The sequence below is a fragment of the Saimiri boliviensis genome, chromosome 2 (assembly GCF_048565385.1).
Source record: "Saimiri boliviensis isolate mSaiBol1 chromosome 2, mSaiBol1.pri, whole genome shotgun sequence".
NCBI classification, from domain to species: domain Eukaryota; kingdom Metazoa; phylum Chordata; class Mammalia; order Primates; family Cebidae; genus Saimiri; species Saimiri boliviensis.
Genome location: NC_133450.1, coordinates 132,258,999 through 132,276,174, shown reverse-complemented (window position 1 = coordinate 132,276,174; position 17,176 = coordinate 132,258,999). Strand labels below are relative to the sequence as shown.

The window sequence follows — 17,176 nt, the reverse complement described above, 5'->3', positions numbered from 1 at the left end:
TGCTTCCCCTTCTTTCCCCTCCAGGGAACTTCACCCTCAAGCCACCCCCGGTGACCTCTGGGTGCTGCTCCCGCCCTGCTCGGGTATCTGCAGCAGCCCCTGCCCAGAGCTCAGGCCTGTCCTGCTCCTGCTCAGCGAGTCCCAGGCCAGAGCACGTGCTGAGCAGGACGCGGACACGGACCATCATGGGAGGCAGCAGCGGGGCGGGGATGGCAGCGACACTTCCTGGGAAGGGCTCCAGAGCAGCCCGACGAAACCAGCCTCCATTGAAGGGCAGGGCGGGCTGGTGCGGGGGGAGCTCGAGGTGCTGCAGGCACATGGGGAGCCATGCTGGGTGGGAGGGAGGGTCAGAGAGGAAGCACCATGACGGAGCCCAGCTGCCAGGCCCCTCACTGTGCATGGATGAGACCCCACAAGCACCAGGCGAGGGTCTGAAGCCTCAGCCTGTTCCCACATAAATAATGAAATAGAAAAGAGTTAGATAATCACACAGTTATTCATAAGCAATCACAGATAAGAGATACCTAGACATATATATGCAGTATAACCTTTTAATTCTGCTAACGATTTTCGGGCTGCGAAGTGTGAACCTAAGGTGCCATTGAGAAAGAAGTGACCCTAAGGCAAGATGCTCTCAGCCCTCTGTCATGCCTGCCTAAGGGCTGCTGGAGGGCGCCTTGGCTGTGCAGCAGTGCCAGCATTGGGAAAGTGCCCGCTGATTAGCCAGCTAGGGAAGGAGACGTCCGAGATGTCTCCTTCCTCCGAGGACTTAGGAGAAAACGACACTCCCCCAGCTCTTGTGGTGGGCCTGGCGGCTGTCAGGGAGGTCGGCAGACATCTGGGGGCTTAACTGTCTCTATGTGGTGCTGTGCTTCCGCGGTCACGTTCCATGTCCACTGTCATGTTCTGCTTCTTACCCGTTTCCTCTTTTTCTCAGAAGACAGACTCAGTGGGCGTAACGTGCATCTCAATGTCTTTGTTCTTTCTTGACAAGTATGGAAAAAGTGCTGACACATTAGGCTTCTCCTCACCTTGACGACTTGAAAGTCCTGGGCCTCTCTCTCTAAGACAAGTGATTTACTTGACGCTGTCACTGACCCCTAATACCTCGCCCTACCTGCCCTGTCCCCTGCGTTGCACTCAGTAAGTCAGGGCGTCCAGGCGCTCAGGCCACTGCTGGCCTCTGTGTGTACTGCTTGGCAGTCGACCCCTGGGGCCAGACTTCTCTTTCTCTATCTCGGTATCATGGGTCCACAGTTTCTCGTCTCCGCACCAGTAGAGAGGGGCTCACAGGACCCTGTGGGGCTGGACCCTACAATCATTCTCATCGGATCCCCGGACATCTGGACCCCGGAGAGAAAACCCCACCGTGCGGATGCTCTGGCGCCCAACGCGGGCCACGCCGGCCGGAGCACTCACCTCGGCCATGCTGATGGAGCCTGCGGCCAGCGTCTTGTAGCCCAGTATGGTTCTGTTCTTGTAGCGCTTTCTGCGCTGCAGCATGATCTGAAGCTTGTTGCCTTCTCTCTTCAGGAAGTGAGGATACTGCAGGCACAAGTGCGAGCTGTGGCTGAGGGTGCACCTGGCCCAGGCAGCACCATGCCCTCTGACAGCCCAGCCACCCTGCAGCCAGGTCAACCTGCTGCCCGCAGTCAGGATGGCACCCACAGACAGCCCCTGAGGTCATTCCAGGGCATGCCGGTCCCCAGGGCCCTTCCTCTACCGAACACAACCAAGAGTGAGCCAGTCGCTAGAACTCAGGCCCCAAGGGCCTCGCTCCACACAAACAGCCTCAGCGGGCAGACAAGCACTACGTGCTGTGGTGTCTGGGATGGCCGGGCGCACCTGTGGACACTCAGGAACAGTACAGTGGCGGCAGCTCACCCACCTCAGGAGATCAGCGAGGCAGGACCTAGGACGCTCTGCCTCAGGGGGCACGGGGCACATAGGGCGGGCAGGGCTCCCCCTCCAATAGGATGCTCTCCCTCAAGGGGCATGGGACACACAGGGCGGGCAGGGCTCCCCCTCTGATAGGACACTCTCCTGAGAAGGGCACGGGGCACACAGGGCGGGCAGGGCTCCCCCTCCAAGGCCCGCAGTGCACCCACCTCTCCTGCACATCTCACCAAAGGGCCCTTGTCCAGCAGGGTTCCAGTAGTGGGCATGGAGCGATGTTCACAAATAAAAATCAGTTTAAATACTTAGGGGAAGATGCGCTATTCACCACCGTGACTGTGGTAGCACTGACATGCCCGTGCACCTGTGAAAACCCACTGAACCACCCACTTCAAAAAGGAGCCCTGGGGCTGGGCGTGGTGGCTCACACCTGTAATCCCAGCACTTTGGGAGGCCTAGGAAGGTGGATCACGAGGTCAGGAGTTCAAGACCAGCCTGGCCAATATGGTGAAACCCCCTCTCTATTAAAAATACAAAAATTAGCTGGGCGTGGTGGTGAGTGCTTGTAGTCCCAGCTACTCGGGAGGCTGAGGCAGAAGAATCTCTTGAACCCAGGAGGCGAAGGTTGCAGTGAGCGAAAATTGCCAATATTGTGCCACTGCACTCCAGCCTAAGCAACAGAGCAAGACTCTGTCTCACCAAAAAAAAAAAAAAAAAAAAAAAAAGGAGCCCTGGCTGCTGGGCATGGTGGCTCCCTCCTGTATTTGGGATGCTGAGGCGGGTAGATCACCTTAGGTCAGGAGTTCAAGACCAGCCTGGCCAACATGGTGAAACTCTATCTCTGCAAAAATTAGCTGGGCATGGTGGCGGGTACCTGTAATCCCAGCTGCTCAGGAAGCTGAGGCAGGAGAATTGCTTGAATCCGAGAGGTGGAGGTTACAATGAGCCAAGATCGCACCATTGCACTCCAGCCTGGGCAACAAAGTGAGACTCTGTCTCAAGAGAAAGGCCGGGCCCGGTGGCTCAAGCCTGTAATCCCAGCACTTTGGGAAGCCAAGGTGGGTGGATCACAAGGTCAAGAGATAGAGACCATCCTGGTCAACATGGTGAAACCCCGTCTCTACTGAAAATACAAAACATTAGCTAGGCATGGTGGCGAATGCCTGTAATCCCAGCTACTCAGGAGGCTGAGACAGGAGAATTGCCTGAACCCAGGAGGTGGAGGTGGCGGTGAGCTGAGATCACACCACTGTACTCCAGCCTGGGTAACAAGAGCGAAACTCCATCTCAAAAAAAAAAAAAACAAAAAAAAAAAAACCACAGAGCACTGTGTACTATCCTTCCATAAACCTGACTCCTCAAGACAGAAAAACTCACTCCAAAATCCAGAAGCTGTTCTGGTGACGTCCGCCAGGACACCCCAGTTCCTGTGTAACCAGCTGGGAGCCTCAGAACCCAGGCCAAGCCCAGCAGGTCCTCACAGACCTCATGGAGCCCAGCCCGGCTCACACACTTACACTGAGAAGAGGCCTTCTAATGAATTTGGAATGAGCGGACATGCAGAGCTATTAATCTTTAAGCAAGTGTATGAAGCCAGATAAAATACCCTGCAAAATCTACACAACACCAACCTCATCACAATAAAGCAGAGATAAAACAAAGGCAGGGCGTGTGGGCATCTGGGTGGGCCCTCCAGCCAACACCTGGACAGCCCAGGGGAGGTCTCTCTGCTCCACTCCAGGGCAGGCCTCGGAGGCGCCCAGAGCGGGCGGCACTGCATGGACAGGCCATGTGAGCTGCAGGGTGCAGCCAGAGACTCGAGGCTCTGAACTTACTATACTGAGGCTGCATGTGTCTTCCCGTCTTTCTAAATAGAAGAGCAAAATAGTCTTGACTTGGTAAGCGGTTTTTTTGCCCTCATTATTACATTCTCTCTCTCTCTCTTTTTTTTTTTCTGAGACGGAATCTCACTCTGTCGCCCAGGCTGGAGCGCAGTGGCGCGATCACAGCTCACTGCAACCTCCACCTCCCGGGTTCAAGTGATTCTCCTGTCTCAGCCTCCCAAGTAGGTGGGATTACAGGTGCCTGCCACTACACCTGGCTAATTTTTGTAACTTTAGTAGAGACAGAGTTTCACCACGTTGGCCAGGCTGGTCTTAAACTCCTGACCTCAGGTGATCCACCCGCCTCGGTCTCCCAAAGTGCTGGGATTACAGGTATGAGCCACTGTGCTTGGCCTACGTTTTCTTCATCATAGACGGGGAATGAAAAACTCAACCTAATAAACCAAAGTAAATTTTCTAATCATTTAAGAATAAACCATAATCAACAGAAGTCTGCAGTAACACAGGACACAGGTGGCAATGACGAGACAAGTGCTCTCACCCTGGGGGATACTGATGGGGGGTCCCTGTCACCCCAGGGGACAGTGATAAGGGGGTGCCCATCACCCCCAGGAGACAGTGATAAGGGGGTACCCATCACTCCAAGGGACAGTGTTGAGGGGTGCCCATCACCCCAGGGGACAGTGTTGAGGGGTGCCCATCACCCCAGGGGACACTGATAAAGATCCCTGTCACCCCAGGGAACAGTGATGGGTGATACCTGTCACCCCCAGGGGACATTGATGGGGGGTACCCATCACCCCAGGGGATACTGATGACGGGTACCCATCACCCCAGGGGACAGTGATGAGGGGTCCCCATCATCCTAGGGGACACTGATGAGAGGTTCCCGTTGCCCCAGGGGACGTTGATGGGGTTACCCATCACCCAAGGGGCCACGGATGAGGGGTGCCTATCGCCCCAGGGGACAGTGATGGGGGGTGCTCATCTCCCTGGGGGCCACTGAAGAGGGCGTGGTCACCACTGGGAAAAGACTCACCTGCAGGGAGAAGGTTAGGGCCAGGTCTGTCTCCACTTGTCCACTGGGGGGCAGCACAATCTCATGGGACCGCAGGATCCGTTTGGAACCCTGTGATGAAGCAAGACCTGTTCTAGTTGAAAGGACTTCACCTCAGAGGGAAACTGTGGGGATAATCCTCAGAGGTGCCCCACTTCATCCCAAGAACCTTACAAACTTTGAGACCCCTTGGCCCACAGGTTCCACTTCTAGGAATCTGCCCCAGGACCTGAGAGAGAAGCCAGGAGTGGTGCCTGCTGAGGTTAACGGATCACAAAACAGGTTCCATGTCCAGATGCAGCAGCACCTGACCGCGCTGGTGCGTCTGGAAGAACAAATCTGGGAGGCACCAAGCCTCTTCCGGTTTTGGCTTGGAGGGACAGGTCTCGCTGTGTTGCTCAGGCTGGACTTGAGCTCCTGGGCTCAAGCAATCCTCTTGCCCCAGCCTCTTAAGTAGCTCAGCCTATAGGCAGGTGCCTCCATGCTTGGCTTAACCCATTATTATATTATTTGAGACAGGGTCTCTTTCTGTCACCCAGGCTGTAGGGCAGCGGCACAATCTCAGCTCACTGCAGCCTTGACCTCCCAGGCTCAGGCAATGGCCAGCCTCAGTCTCCCTAGTATCTGGGAGTACAGGCACGTACCACCACAAAAAAATACAATAATTTTTGTATTTTTTTTTTTTTTCAGATGGAGTTTTGCTCTTGTTGCCCGGACTAGAGTGCAGTGGCATGATCTCAGCTCACCACAATCTTCACCTCCAGGGTTCAAGCAAATCTTCTGCCTCAGCCTCCCGAATAGCTGGAATTACAGGCATGCGCCACTATGCCCGGCTAATTTATTCGTATTTTTAGTAGAGATGGGTTCTCCATGTTGGTCAGGCCTGTCATGAACTCCTGACCTCAGGTGACCCGCCCACCTTGGCCTCCCAAAGTGCTATGCATTTTGTTAAATACACACAGACAGGGATTAGTTATGTTGTCCAGGCTGGTCTCCAACTCAAGCGATCCGCCCTCCTCAGCCTCCCAAAGTGCCGGGATCACAGGCTGGAGCCACTGCAACCTGCCTAAGGCATTTTCTAAAAAGAACAATGAGCAGGGCTGACTGGTCCTCTCAGAGAATAAAATATACAGAGACAACACTTAAAGGGGCGAGGAGGAGGAGCCTTGATGCAGACGCAGGCAATGCATGGCCACCTGAAAACGTGCTGTCATACCCAGTGAGCTTCAGGCCAGCAGGAGGCACCTGCGCACCTGTGCTAAATGGGTAATGGGCCATTTTCATGAAAGACAACAGGACCCCAACCACAAACTTTATACCCAAGTAGATTCCTAATGGATTGAATGTGCGTATCATAGTGCTGTTTTAAAAGAGGCCATCCCAACAAGGAGCAGCCCTGGGACTGCGTGCTCCAAGGAACAAGCAGACCCTGTGGGGCTGCAGGCACGAGCTCCCAGCGGTCGGCCAGCCCAGGCTTGGGTGGGGCAGCAGGGCCTCAGGACAGGCGTGCGTGGCCTGCTTGCCACACTCGGACTCCAGGAGGCACCCGTGGTGGGCTCTGGTCCCGCCCTTGAGCTGGGACCTCGGGTGCTCTCCTCAGCCAGCCCTCCTGTCCCTCCCCTCTCCCTGGGTGCCCCTGTGTTGTGTTCTGGGCTCTCCCTGCTCATCCCCTTGACCCTTCAGAGACGTTTCCCTGCAAACATGTTCTGTGTCAAGCCCCTCTCAGCATCCCCCAGAGGACCTCCAGGGGCCCAGCTATGACAGGAAAAGACCAGTGTGTGCCACAAGCCGGGGAGGCAAAGGTGCATGCCACAGAAGGCCAAGGGCATGTGGGGCTACAGGGGCCGGTGGGGCTACGGGGGCTGGGCTGGCTGCTTCCCCACAGGGAACCTGGGAAGAGAGGACAGCCCAAGAGAAAAGAGGTGAGGAGCTGGGGCTGAGCCAGGGAGGCCAAGGGCCACATGGGTGCTGAGCTGGGATGGGCAGGGTGGGCATGGGCAGCAAGCCTACGGGATACAGAGGGGCTGGAGAGGTGGGGCTCTGAGGGCCCTGGGTCAAGCTCTCAGTCAGGACGCAGCCTAGGGCAGGACCAGAGACAGGCAGAGGGAGAAAGAGGGCCAAGGAACAGGGTCGCTGTGAGGTGGGGGTCCTATGCCAGGGGTTAGAGGTCAACAGCACCAGACTCAGAAGCCAGTGAGGGGTCGGCTCTTGCCTTCATGCCTTTCTGCATTGCTGTGAAGACCCAGTGAGAACCCTGACCGCCCTGCCACCCCTCTGCAAGCCAAGAGGCCCAGACACAACCTCACAGCCTGGTGGCAACAGCCCACAGACAGTTCCTCGTGCCACAAGGATGACCCCCAGCCAGACTGCAGCAGCTCCTCGGCACCCTGGGCACAGGCAGGCGGGTGGGAAGACGCTTTCATCATGCCACCAGCCACACGCTCCTGGAAGGCCCCACCACCCGGGAACCTAGCCACCAGCATGTGCCACACATACAGACTGCTGCTAACCCACGAGCATCTTCAGCGAGGAAAAGGGTTTCTCCATACGTTTATTTAAGACGCAATAGGTTTCACACAGTGGGAGCTGCCTGGGAAGGACGACATGCCTCCAGGCTTCTCGCACTCCAGACCCACTGCTAGCCGGTGACCTCAGCCACACTGGCCGGGGCTCAGGTGCTGCTCCACAGGTCCGGGGGCCCCGGAGACCCCGTGTCAGAGCCACAGTGGTGTCAGGAATCCAGCCAGCTCCAGGGACCTATGCAGGGCCTCGGACGTGGGCTCCATGAGCAGGGCCCGGTCCTCAAGGGGCTGATGGGGTGGGGTCAGGAGTACGACAGCCACTGAGACCCACCCTGTCATGCTGGACAGCCACACAGAAGGGCACTCCTGTAACCTGAGGACACAGGTGAGAACTACCCATGACTGGTGCCGGCCAAGGAGAGGCCGCTGCAGGTGGCCCCACACAGACCACACACCTGGACCCTCACCGCCCTGACAGCTGGCGGGGACATCTCCTGGTTGGGCCACTGGGAGAAGCCAGTGTCACAAGGGTTGTGGCAGCTCTACCCCATGGAGGGGGCGGGGCCTGGGCCAGGTGTGTGGAAGGCACCGGCACAGCCCCTCTGGAACAGTCACGTGTTCAAAGCCTTCGAGAGGTCACAGGCCCCATTAGGGTCAGAAGAGAGGCCCTGGTACCAGGGGCTGGGAGTCCTGGCTGGGTCCTCACCTCCCGGAGCGTCGGCTCCTCTCTCCCACCAATGCCCTCCGTCCATGGAAAGTGGACAGGAAGTGGGCGCTGAGTGCAGCAGGGGAGCCCCGGCTCCAGGCACTCAGGGCCCCATTAGTGAGGTGGCCCGAGGGCACCTCTGCCCCAGGAAGGTCCCGTGCACTTGACCTCCGCATCCCAGAAGGCCAGGACAGGACCGCTCCCAGGAGCGCCACAGGCCCATCATTCCCGCCACCCCCTCAGCTCCCGGAGATGGCACAGGCTACCCACTGTTGTGGCGCAAGGCCTTACACTGGCGCACTGGCATGTGGAAAGTCGAGGGTGCCCAGTCACGGCCAGGGCACCAGGGCCCTCACCTGTATCTTGACAGCGATCACCACAGAGATCAGCTCCTTCTCCAGCTCCTTGAAGACGACCAGCTTCTTCAGAGTCAGGCTGCACAACCTGCAAAGCAAGGCACAGCTCAGCCTCAGGGCTCCGCCTCTCATCACAACGTGGCCTGTGCATTCCAGCACAGCGTCACCCCAGGAGCCCGGTGGTCCCTGCCTGTGGTGAGCGCCCTCCCCTCAGCATCCTGTGGCTGCCAGGCCAGTGGCCCCATCTCCTGAAGGCCCTGAGGACGAGCCTCCTGGCCTGGAACTGACTGAGTGGGCATGTAACAGGCAGGCAGGGTGACAGGCCACAGAAGATCTGAGAGTCCTGAGCCAGCTCCCAGCTGCAAGAGCACAGGCCTCCCCTCCTCACGGCCCCATCCAGCCCAGCCTCCCAATCCTGCCCACCCCAGGCCCCCTGCCCGTGGCTGCCACATGCTTTCCCCCAACCTTCTTTCTGCTCGTTTCACCTCCGTCATTTTGTCCTGAGGCCACAGGAGTCCTGGAGACACCAGGGACGGTCTGAATGACACACCCACAGTGTCCAGGGCTCTGTCCCTGGGGAGTGGCTCAGGTGCAGGCCCTTCCACTCTGCCCAGTGCTGCCCCGAGTGAACGAGCATCTCTCCGGGGGGACTGGCCGTACACACGCCAGGGCCCCAACTCCATCCCGTGAAGACACCCACACCGCCTGCCCATGTCTGAAAGTGTGTGGGCAACAGCTGTGCTGGCAAGCGTTCCAGAAACTCTGGCACAGCTCTCTTTGAAGCTTGGCTCATTTTTCTTCTTGCTCAGGACAGCAGAAGGGTGAAGGCACCACCATCCAGAGAGGGATGGCACTGCCTGCCCCGCCCAGCTTCGGGCTCCAAGACCAGCGAGCTCTGAGTGGCTGTGTCTGTGCTGGGGATACTTTCCCTTGGGGAAGTCTGGACTTGCAGCACCCACCTCCTGGGCTGGTGCTTGACCCTCAAAGTATGAATGTAAAACAGCAGAATGGCCGCCAGCCATGCACTAAGCCACCACAGGTTCCTAGATCCTTCCCCACACATCCCTGCACCTGATGGAGACGGCTCGGGGATGACTGCCTGGGTGGCCCCAGGACGTCACAGGGCTTCCTCAGCACCTGTCAGCCCATGCGTAAAATGGAGGCCATGGAGACCCCACGCCCATCCCGGCTGCTGCAGTGGTGATGGTGACATCGTTTACATTTCACTGAGCTCAGAGAAGCCAAGGACAGACACGAGAGTTCCCTGGGTGGAATGTGCCTGACTTGACATCAGGGTAGCGGGTGGGAAGTACATGGAGGACAGCAGACGGTGGGCAGAGGGGGAGCCGTGTGGACGGGGGAGTCACATGGACGGGGTAGGGGAGCCACACAGGTAATGGGGTGGGGTGGGGAGCTGTGTGGACAGGGGTACAGAAACCATGTGGGCGGGGCCCTGGGGTGCTCTCCGAAGACAGAGCTGCAGACTTGAGCAGCGCCTGACAGCCGCCAAAGCCACCAGCTGGGCTGTGTGAGTGTGCATGGGACCAAGTCATGCACAGGGTGGCCTGTTCCCAACAAGACGGGATCGATGCAGCTCATGAAGCAGCACCGGACTAACCAGAAATGAGTCTGCCTTCCAGACCTGGAAGATGGGCCTGCCCAGGTCAGATGCTTTATTTTTCTGAGTTCCAAGTTAGATGTTTTTAAGTCCAGGTTTTTAGGCAAATAGGCATGGAGCTTAAACAGTGAGCATGAAAAGCCTGTCTAATACAGACGCCTCCATTAGAGGCCCCGAGGCCGTTCTCCCAGCTGCAGTCTGCCCGTTCTCGGTCACCCGCCAGCGTCTGCAGCACAAGGTGCACTCTGAGGCTACCAGGGAGCTTTCAAGTCATTCTCACCCTCAGTTTATCACAAAACAAGTCAGGTATCAAGTCAGAGCCTGCTAGGACTTGGCAGGAGCACCGAAGGCCATGCCCTGAGGGGCACTCCTCCGTCGGGGACCCTGGCCCTGGCTCCGCCCAATCCCCCGGGGCTGCACCGATTCCATAGCCCCTCTCTTACGGAACAAAATGCAAGAGGAAACAAGGCAGGAGAGAGACTGAGAGAGAGGTGACACGAACCAAGACAGACCATATGCTGGGTCACACCATAAATCCTTCACAAACACAAAAGAACTGACATCATACAGTATGTTCTCTGACCAAAATGGAGTCAGACGAGCAATCTATCACGGAAGACGGCTGGAAAATCCACAACTGCTTGGAGAACTAAAAAACATGTTCCTCAATAACCTATGGATCGAAGGATGTCTCAAAGGAAATCAGAGAACATGCTGAATGTCATGGAAATGAAGACACAGCACATCAAATCTGCTGGGTGCAGCTAAGCAGGGCTGGAATGATTATGTACAGCATTGAGTGCTTATGTCAGAAAATAAAAGAGATTCAAATACACAATCTAAGATTCCATCTTTCTTGAGACGGAGTCTCGCTCTGTCACCCAGGCTGTAGTGCAGCAGCGAGACCTCGGCTCACCGCAACCTCCACCTCCCAGGATCAAGCGACTGTCCTGCCTCAGCCTCCCAAGCAGCTGGGATTACAGGTTCGCACCACTGTACTTCTTTACGTTTTTGGTAGAGATGGGGTTTCACCACGTTGGCGAGGCTGGTCTCGAACTCCGGACCTCAGGTGATCTGCCCACCTCGGCCTCTCAAAGTGCTAGGATTTCTGGGCCACTGCGCCTGGCCCTAAGGTTTCATCTTAAGAAACTAGAAGAGCATATTAAACCCATGTAAGCAAAAGGAAAGAAATTATAACAACAGAGAGGAACAACTACACTGAAAAGAGATAAACAATAAATAAAATAAAACCAAATGAGAGTTCTTTTGGGAAGATCAATAAAATTCATAAAACCTCTACCCAAACAAAGAAAAAAGTAGACAAAAGTTGCCATTATCAGAAATAAAAGAAGGAAAGAAATACAGACCTCACAGACTACTGAGAAATACTATAAACAACTTCATGCACAAAAATTTGACTACTTAAATAAAAGGTACCAATTTTCATTTTCCTCGAAAGCCACAAACTACTAAAACTCACCATGATGATTACAGATAGCTGGTATAGTCCTATACTTATTAAATACATTGAATTAATAGTTAAAAATTTTCTGGGTTGGGCACATTGGGAGGCTGAGGTGGTGGATCACTTGAAGTTGGGACTTTGAGACCAGCCTGGCCAACATGGTAAAACCCTGTCTCTACCAAAAATACAAAATTAGCTGGGCATGGTGGTACCTGCCTGTAATTCCAGCTACTTGAGAGGCTTAGGCAAGAGAATCACTTGAACTGGGGAGGCAGAGGTTGTAGTGAGCCAAAATTTCCTACTGCACTCCAGCCTGGCAACAGAGTAAGACTTTGTTTCAATAAATAAATGAATAAAATCTTCAAAAAAAAAAACTTCCAGGAAAATTCAACCATATATTAAAAGTAGAGGCAGGGCAGGGTGACTCACGCCTGTAATCCAGCACTTTGGGTAGCTGAGGTGGGTGGATCACTTTAGCCCAGGAGTCTGAGAGCAGCGTGGGTACATAGGGAGACCCTGTCTCCACAGAAAATATAAAAAGCAGCCAAGTACGGCGGCATGCACCTGTAGTCCCAGCTACATGTTGGCCAAGCTGGTCTCAAACTCCTGGCCTCAAGTGATCCACTCACCTCAGCCTCCCAAAGTGCTGTGGTTACAGGCGTTAGCCACCACACCGAGCCGCAGATCATGTATTTGACAAAGATTTTATTAGAACATTTAAATATATGAACTCTTAGAACTCAACAATATGAAAACAACCCAGTAAAAAGTGAGAAAATTAGCCGGGCATGGTGGTGTGCACCTGTAATCCCAGCTACTCGGGAGGCTGAGGCAGGGAGCTGCTTGAACCAGGGAGGTGGAGGTTGCAGTGCGCTGAGATCGCGCCATTGTGCTCCAGCCTGGGTGACAGAGCGAGCCTCCATCTCAAAAAAAAAAAAAAAAAAAAAGGGAGCAAAATATTTGAACAGACGTTTCACCAAAGAAGATACACTGATAGCATATAAGCACATGAAAAGATGCTCAAAATTATTAGGTATTAGAGAAATGCAAATTAAAACCAAACGAGATACCAACTACACATATTAGAATGGCTTAAAAAATATGAAAGATGAAAAAAGCAAATACCAAGTGCTGGAGAGGAGCAGAGCAACTGGGACTTCCACCCACTCTGAACGTGCAAAGCGCCACACGGCAGAGTCACTGGAAAGCAGTTCGGCAGCTTCTTACAAAGTTAAACATACAGCACCCAGCAATCCTGTCCCTTGGAACTGGTCCAAAGGAAATAAAAGCATGTGTCCATGCAAAGATCTGTAATGCACAGCCACAGCAGCTCTACTCATGATTGTCACCCACTGGAAACCCAGCTGTCCTGGTGCTGAACTCCTGACCTCAGGTGATCTGCCCGCCTTGGCCCCTCAAAGATAAGTACACTTGGGTACATGGTGCAATGGGATGTACTCAGCAACAGCGAGGTATGGTCCCCGACACGCAACAGCACGGATCGCAAAGGCATCACGCTGAGTGAGAGAGCCGTGTCGAGAGGGCACACACCATTTTTGTCCATTTCTGTGGCACTCTGGAAAAGGCAGAGCTAGAGGGACAAGGCCAGGTCAGAAGGGCAGGTGGGTGCTGGGGACTGGGTGGCTGCTGGGGACTGTTCTTTTGCAGACTGCCCAGTGTTCTGTGCCTGGTCGTGTGGTGGACGTGGTTCTATGGTGGACGTGGTTCTATGGTGGACATTAAAGCTCTGAGCTGCATATGCAGAGAGGTGTGAGGGGTGAACTTTTACCACACAATATATATATATTTTTTGACAGAGTCTCACTCTGTCACCCAGGCTGGAGTGCAATGGTGTGATCTCAGCTCACTGCAACCTCCGCCTCCTGGGTTCAAGCAATTCACCTGCCTCAGCCTCCGAGTAGCTGGGACTACAGGCGTGTGCCACCACGCCCAGCTACTTTTTTGTATTTTTACTAGGGTTGGGGTTTCACCATATCAGCCAGGCTGGTTTTGAACATCTGACTTCAAGTGACCCGCCCAGCTCAGCCTCCCAAAGGGCTAGGATTACAGATGTGGGTCACTGCACCTGGCCTACCAGATGATATGCAAAGTTTTTATTTTATTAAAGATGGGACAAGACACCTATCAACCAATTGCAAACAAGAAGTTCTACTCTGGCTGGGCACAGTCACACCTATAATCCCAGTACTTTGGGAGGCCAAGGTGGGTGGATTGCTTGAAGCCAGGAGTTTGAGACCAGCCTGGCCAACATTGAGAAACCCCATCTCCACAAAAAAATACAAAAATTAGCTGGGCGTGGTGGGGCACACCTGCAGTCCCAGCTACTTGGGAGGCTGAGTGGGAGGATCACCCAAGCCCAGGAGTTGGAGGCTGCAATGAGCTGTGATTACACCACTGCACTCCAGCATGGGCAATTGAGGACCTTCACACACACACACACACACACACACACACACACACACACGCATGGCAGTTTGGATCCTGCTGTGGATGAACTAATTTAAACAAACAAACCCACGATAGGCATTTCGGGGAGGGGCAGGGTGTGCAAGACTTCCATTCTTTATCCCTCAAGCTTTCACTCTTGTTTCTGGAAGCTCACATTCCTTACATCTGACTTGAGGCTGGGGGTGAGCCCAGTGCTCACCATCTATGCAGCACAGCCCAGTGCCCCCTCCCCCAAGATTCCTGTCACAGAAACAGCAGGCTCTGGCTCCCCATTCCCGGGGAGGGGCTCATCCCTGCAGTAGACAGAGCCTGCCCAAGGGGGACGCGCTTGCCCCTCCCAGGCCTGTCTCTGCTGTCACTGCACACCCTACAGCCACGGTGCAAATACTGGAAGAATAAAATGCTCCAGGCTGGGCGGCACGGCAAGACTCTGTCTTTAAAACATAAATCAATAAAATAAGGAATAAAAAGAATCAGTTGCATTCAGAAACTGCGCAGATAAAAAATAAGTTATTTGCTTATGATCCAAGGTTGTTGTAACAGCAAGGCCTAAAGGTTGCCTAGGCCAGGCGCACCTGAGAAAATCATGACAAAGACACCAGAAAACCTCCAGGAGATGACTCATCACCAACCTGCCACCGTGTTCCAAAGGGCACCTTGCAGCTGTAACAGATTCGACAGCAACCAAAGAGAAGCAAAGCCTATTTTAAAATAACTCAATATAAAATAAAATCACAGTGACAGGCGAAACTCAAGGTTCACATCCAACCCCACCTGCTAAATGCCCACAGTATTCTATCTTTCCTCTTTCCTCTTTCTGCTGAAAAGAGGTGAATAAAGAAGCCAACTGGAATCCAAGTCCTAGAGAACAGCCTTCTGTTTTGTTTTCTGACAGAGAGGAGAGACGCATACAGGAGAAGTTCAGAGTGATACACAAAAACCCGCGGGCCTGCCAACAAGAATGAAGAAATGTTCTCCACACTTAGGATTTGTTTAAAGAAATCAAGGGACCAGACCACGGAAGCGCGCCATGCGCTCTCCCTGCAGGCACGTGTCTCTTCGGGGCTGAGACCGCCAGCTGCCTCCCAGCTCCCTTCTCCAGCCCCTCATTGGTAGCAAGCCTCCCGGTGCTAGCTGGGTGACAGCTGCCCAGCCAGAGATGGGACCCTGAGCAGAGGCGGCATGCTGACCCTGGGCCGCAGGCTTTGCCCACTCCCTTCACGCTGGCTGCAAGGGCAGGTCCCAGGCAGCCACCATGGACCCAGACGCAGAAGCCAAGCCCAGAACAGGAGATGCCCCTGGCTGGCCCAGGACCACAGACACCTGCCCCGCGTCACGGGTGGCAGGAAGCACCAGCTCAGTAAGCCCTTTATCCCTCGCTCTGGTACAGAAAAGTCAGCTGTGCTGTAGACCATGGATCCCCAAGCCCCAGGAAGGACTCCTGGCCTGTTAGGAACTGGATGCAGAGCAGAGGTGAGGTGAGCGGCGAGCAAAGAGCATTCCCAGCTGAGTTCCACCTCCCATCAGATCAGCAAGGCGTTCAAGTCTCATAGGAGGGACCTTTAGTAACTGCGCACGCGAGGGATCTAGGCTGCGTGCTCCTTAAGAGAATCCCACGCCAGATGATGGACGTGGGACAGTTTCATCTGGAAACCATTCCCTCTTCCACAAAACCGGTCCCTGGCGGCAAAAAGGTTGGGGACCACTGCTTTAACCCATCCCACTCCATTTGCTCCTTCCTCTTTTTCACAATGAGATCATTCATCCATTTGGAGTTGTGTGTAGTGTGAGTGATTCTTTTTTATTTCCAACATGAATGTTCAATTGTCACCAAAGCATTTACCTACAGGCATATCCTGTGCCCACGGATGAATGGGGCTGTTTCTGAAGCATGCCGTGATCATGTGTCTCTGCTGTTACATTCCATCAGTCAATGTTTATACATCTGCCAATTCCATACTATTTTAACTAGCATAGCTAATTTAAATAAATGTGTACCCGCTAAAGAAAATACCTTCTTAGTTGGGCACAGTGGTTCACACCTGTAATCCCAGCACTTTGGGAGGCCAAGGCAGGCAGATCACCTGAGCCCAGGAGCTTTGAGACCAGCCTGGGCAACATGGTGAAACCACATCTCTACTAAAAATACAAAAATTAGCCAGGCTGGTGGCACATGCCTGCAATCCCAACTACTCAGCGAGACTGAGGCACAAGAATTGCTTGCACCCAGGAGGCAGAAGTTGCAGTGAACTGAGATCATGCCACTGCACTCCAGCCTGGGTGACAGAGGGAGACTCCATCTAAAAAAAAAAAAAATACAAAAATTAGTTGGGTGTGGTGGCACCTGTCTGTAGGCTCAGCTACTCAGGAGGCTGGGGCAGGAGGATTCCTTGAGCCTTGGAGGTTGAGGCTGCAGTGAGAGAGTGAGATCTTGTCTCAAAAAACGAAAAAAAAGAAAATACTCCTTGTTAAGTACTGTGTCCCACACAACCCCCAAAAAGCCATGTTAAAATTTCAACCCCAATGCGTTCGTTTTAGAAGGTGGGGTCTTTGGAGTGATGAGGTCTCAAGGGCAGAGTCCCTGTGAGTGGGAAGAGTGCCCGTGTAAAAGAGGCCTCAGAGAGCTCTCTTGCTCCTTCCAGATGCCGAGAAGATGCGACTGTCCATGGACCAGAAAGCCACCCCTCATCAGACACCCTTGATCTCAGGCTCCGCAGCCTCCAGAACCGTGAGAAACACCTGTCTGGAGCTCATGCTGCTGAGTTACAGCAGCAGGAACAGACTACAGTTCCTTCAACACACAGGCACTTCATTTTTCTTTAAAGTTGCTTATCTATTTCGTATAAACCTTAGAATCAACTTGCCAAGTTCAATTTAAAAATTCTTCTGTAAATTTCATGAAATTGAATTGCATTTACGGAAAACTAACTTCTTGGTGACTTTTTTTTTTTTTTTTTTTTTTTTTTTTTTGAGACATAGTCTCACTGTCACCCAGGCTGGAGTGCAGTGGTGTAATCTTGGCTCACTACAACCTCCACTTCCAGGGTTCAAGCAATTCTCCTGCCTCAGCCTCCCAAGTAACTGGGACTACAGGTGCAAGCCACCACGCCTGGCTAATTTTTGTATTTTTAGCCAAGATGGGGTTTCACCATGCCAGCCAGGATGGTCTTAAACTCCCAACCTCGTGATTTGCTCGCCTTGGCCTCAGGAAATGCTGAGATTACAGGCATGAGCCACCGCACC

At 53.8% G+C, this 17,176-nt stretch overlaps 1 protein-coding gene across 6 annotated transcripts in view; it reads right to left on the bottom strand.

Annotated features, from left to right (window-relative positions):
• The window catches only part of PACS2 (phosphofurin acidic cluster sorting protein 2), an 83,767-nt gene that overhangs the window by 36,917 nt on the left and 29,674 nt on the right, over positions 1-17,176 (bottom strand). For all 6 annotated transcript variants that reach the window (XM_074394390.1, XM_074394393.1, XM_074394391.1 and 3 more), the window contains exons 2-4: positions 8,382-8,469; positions 4,780-4,869; positions 1,420-1,545 (exon numbers count right to left, since the gene is read on the bottom strand). In XM_074394390.1, the coding sequence (XP_074250491.1) occupies positions 1,420-1,545; positions 4,780-4,869; positions 8,382-8,469 (304 nt within the window). The remainder of the gene's footprint in view (positions 1-1,419; positions 1,546-4,779; positions 4,870-8,381; positions 8,470-17,176) is intronic.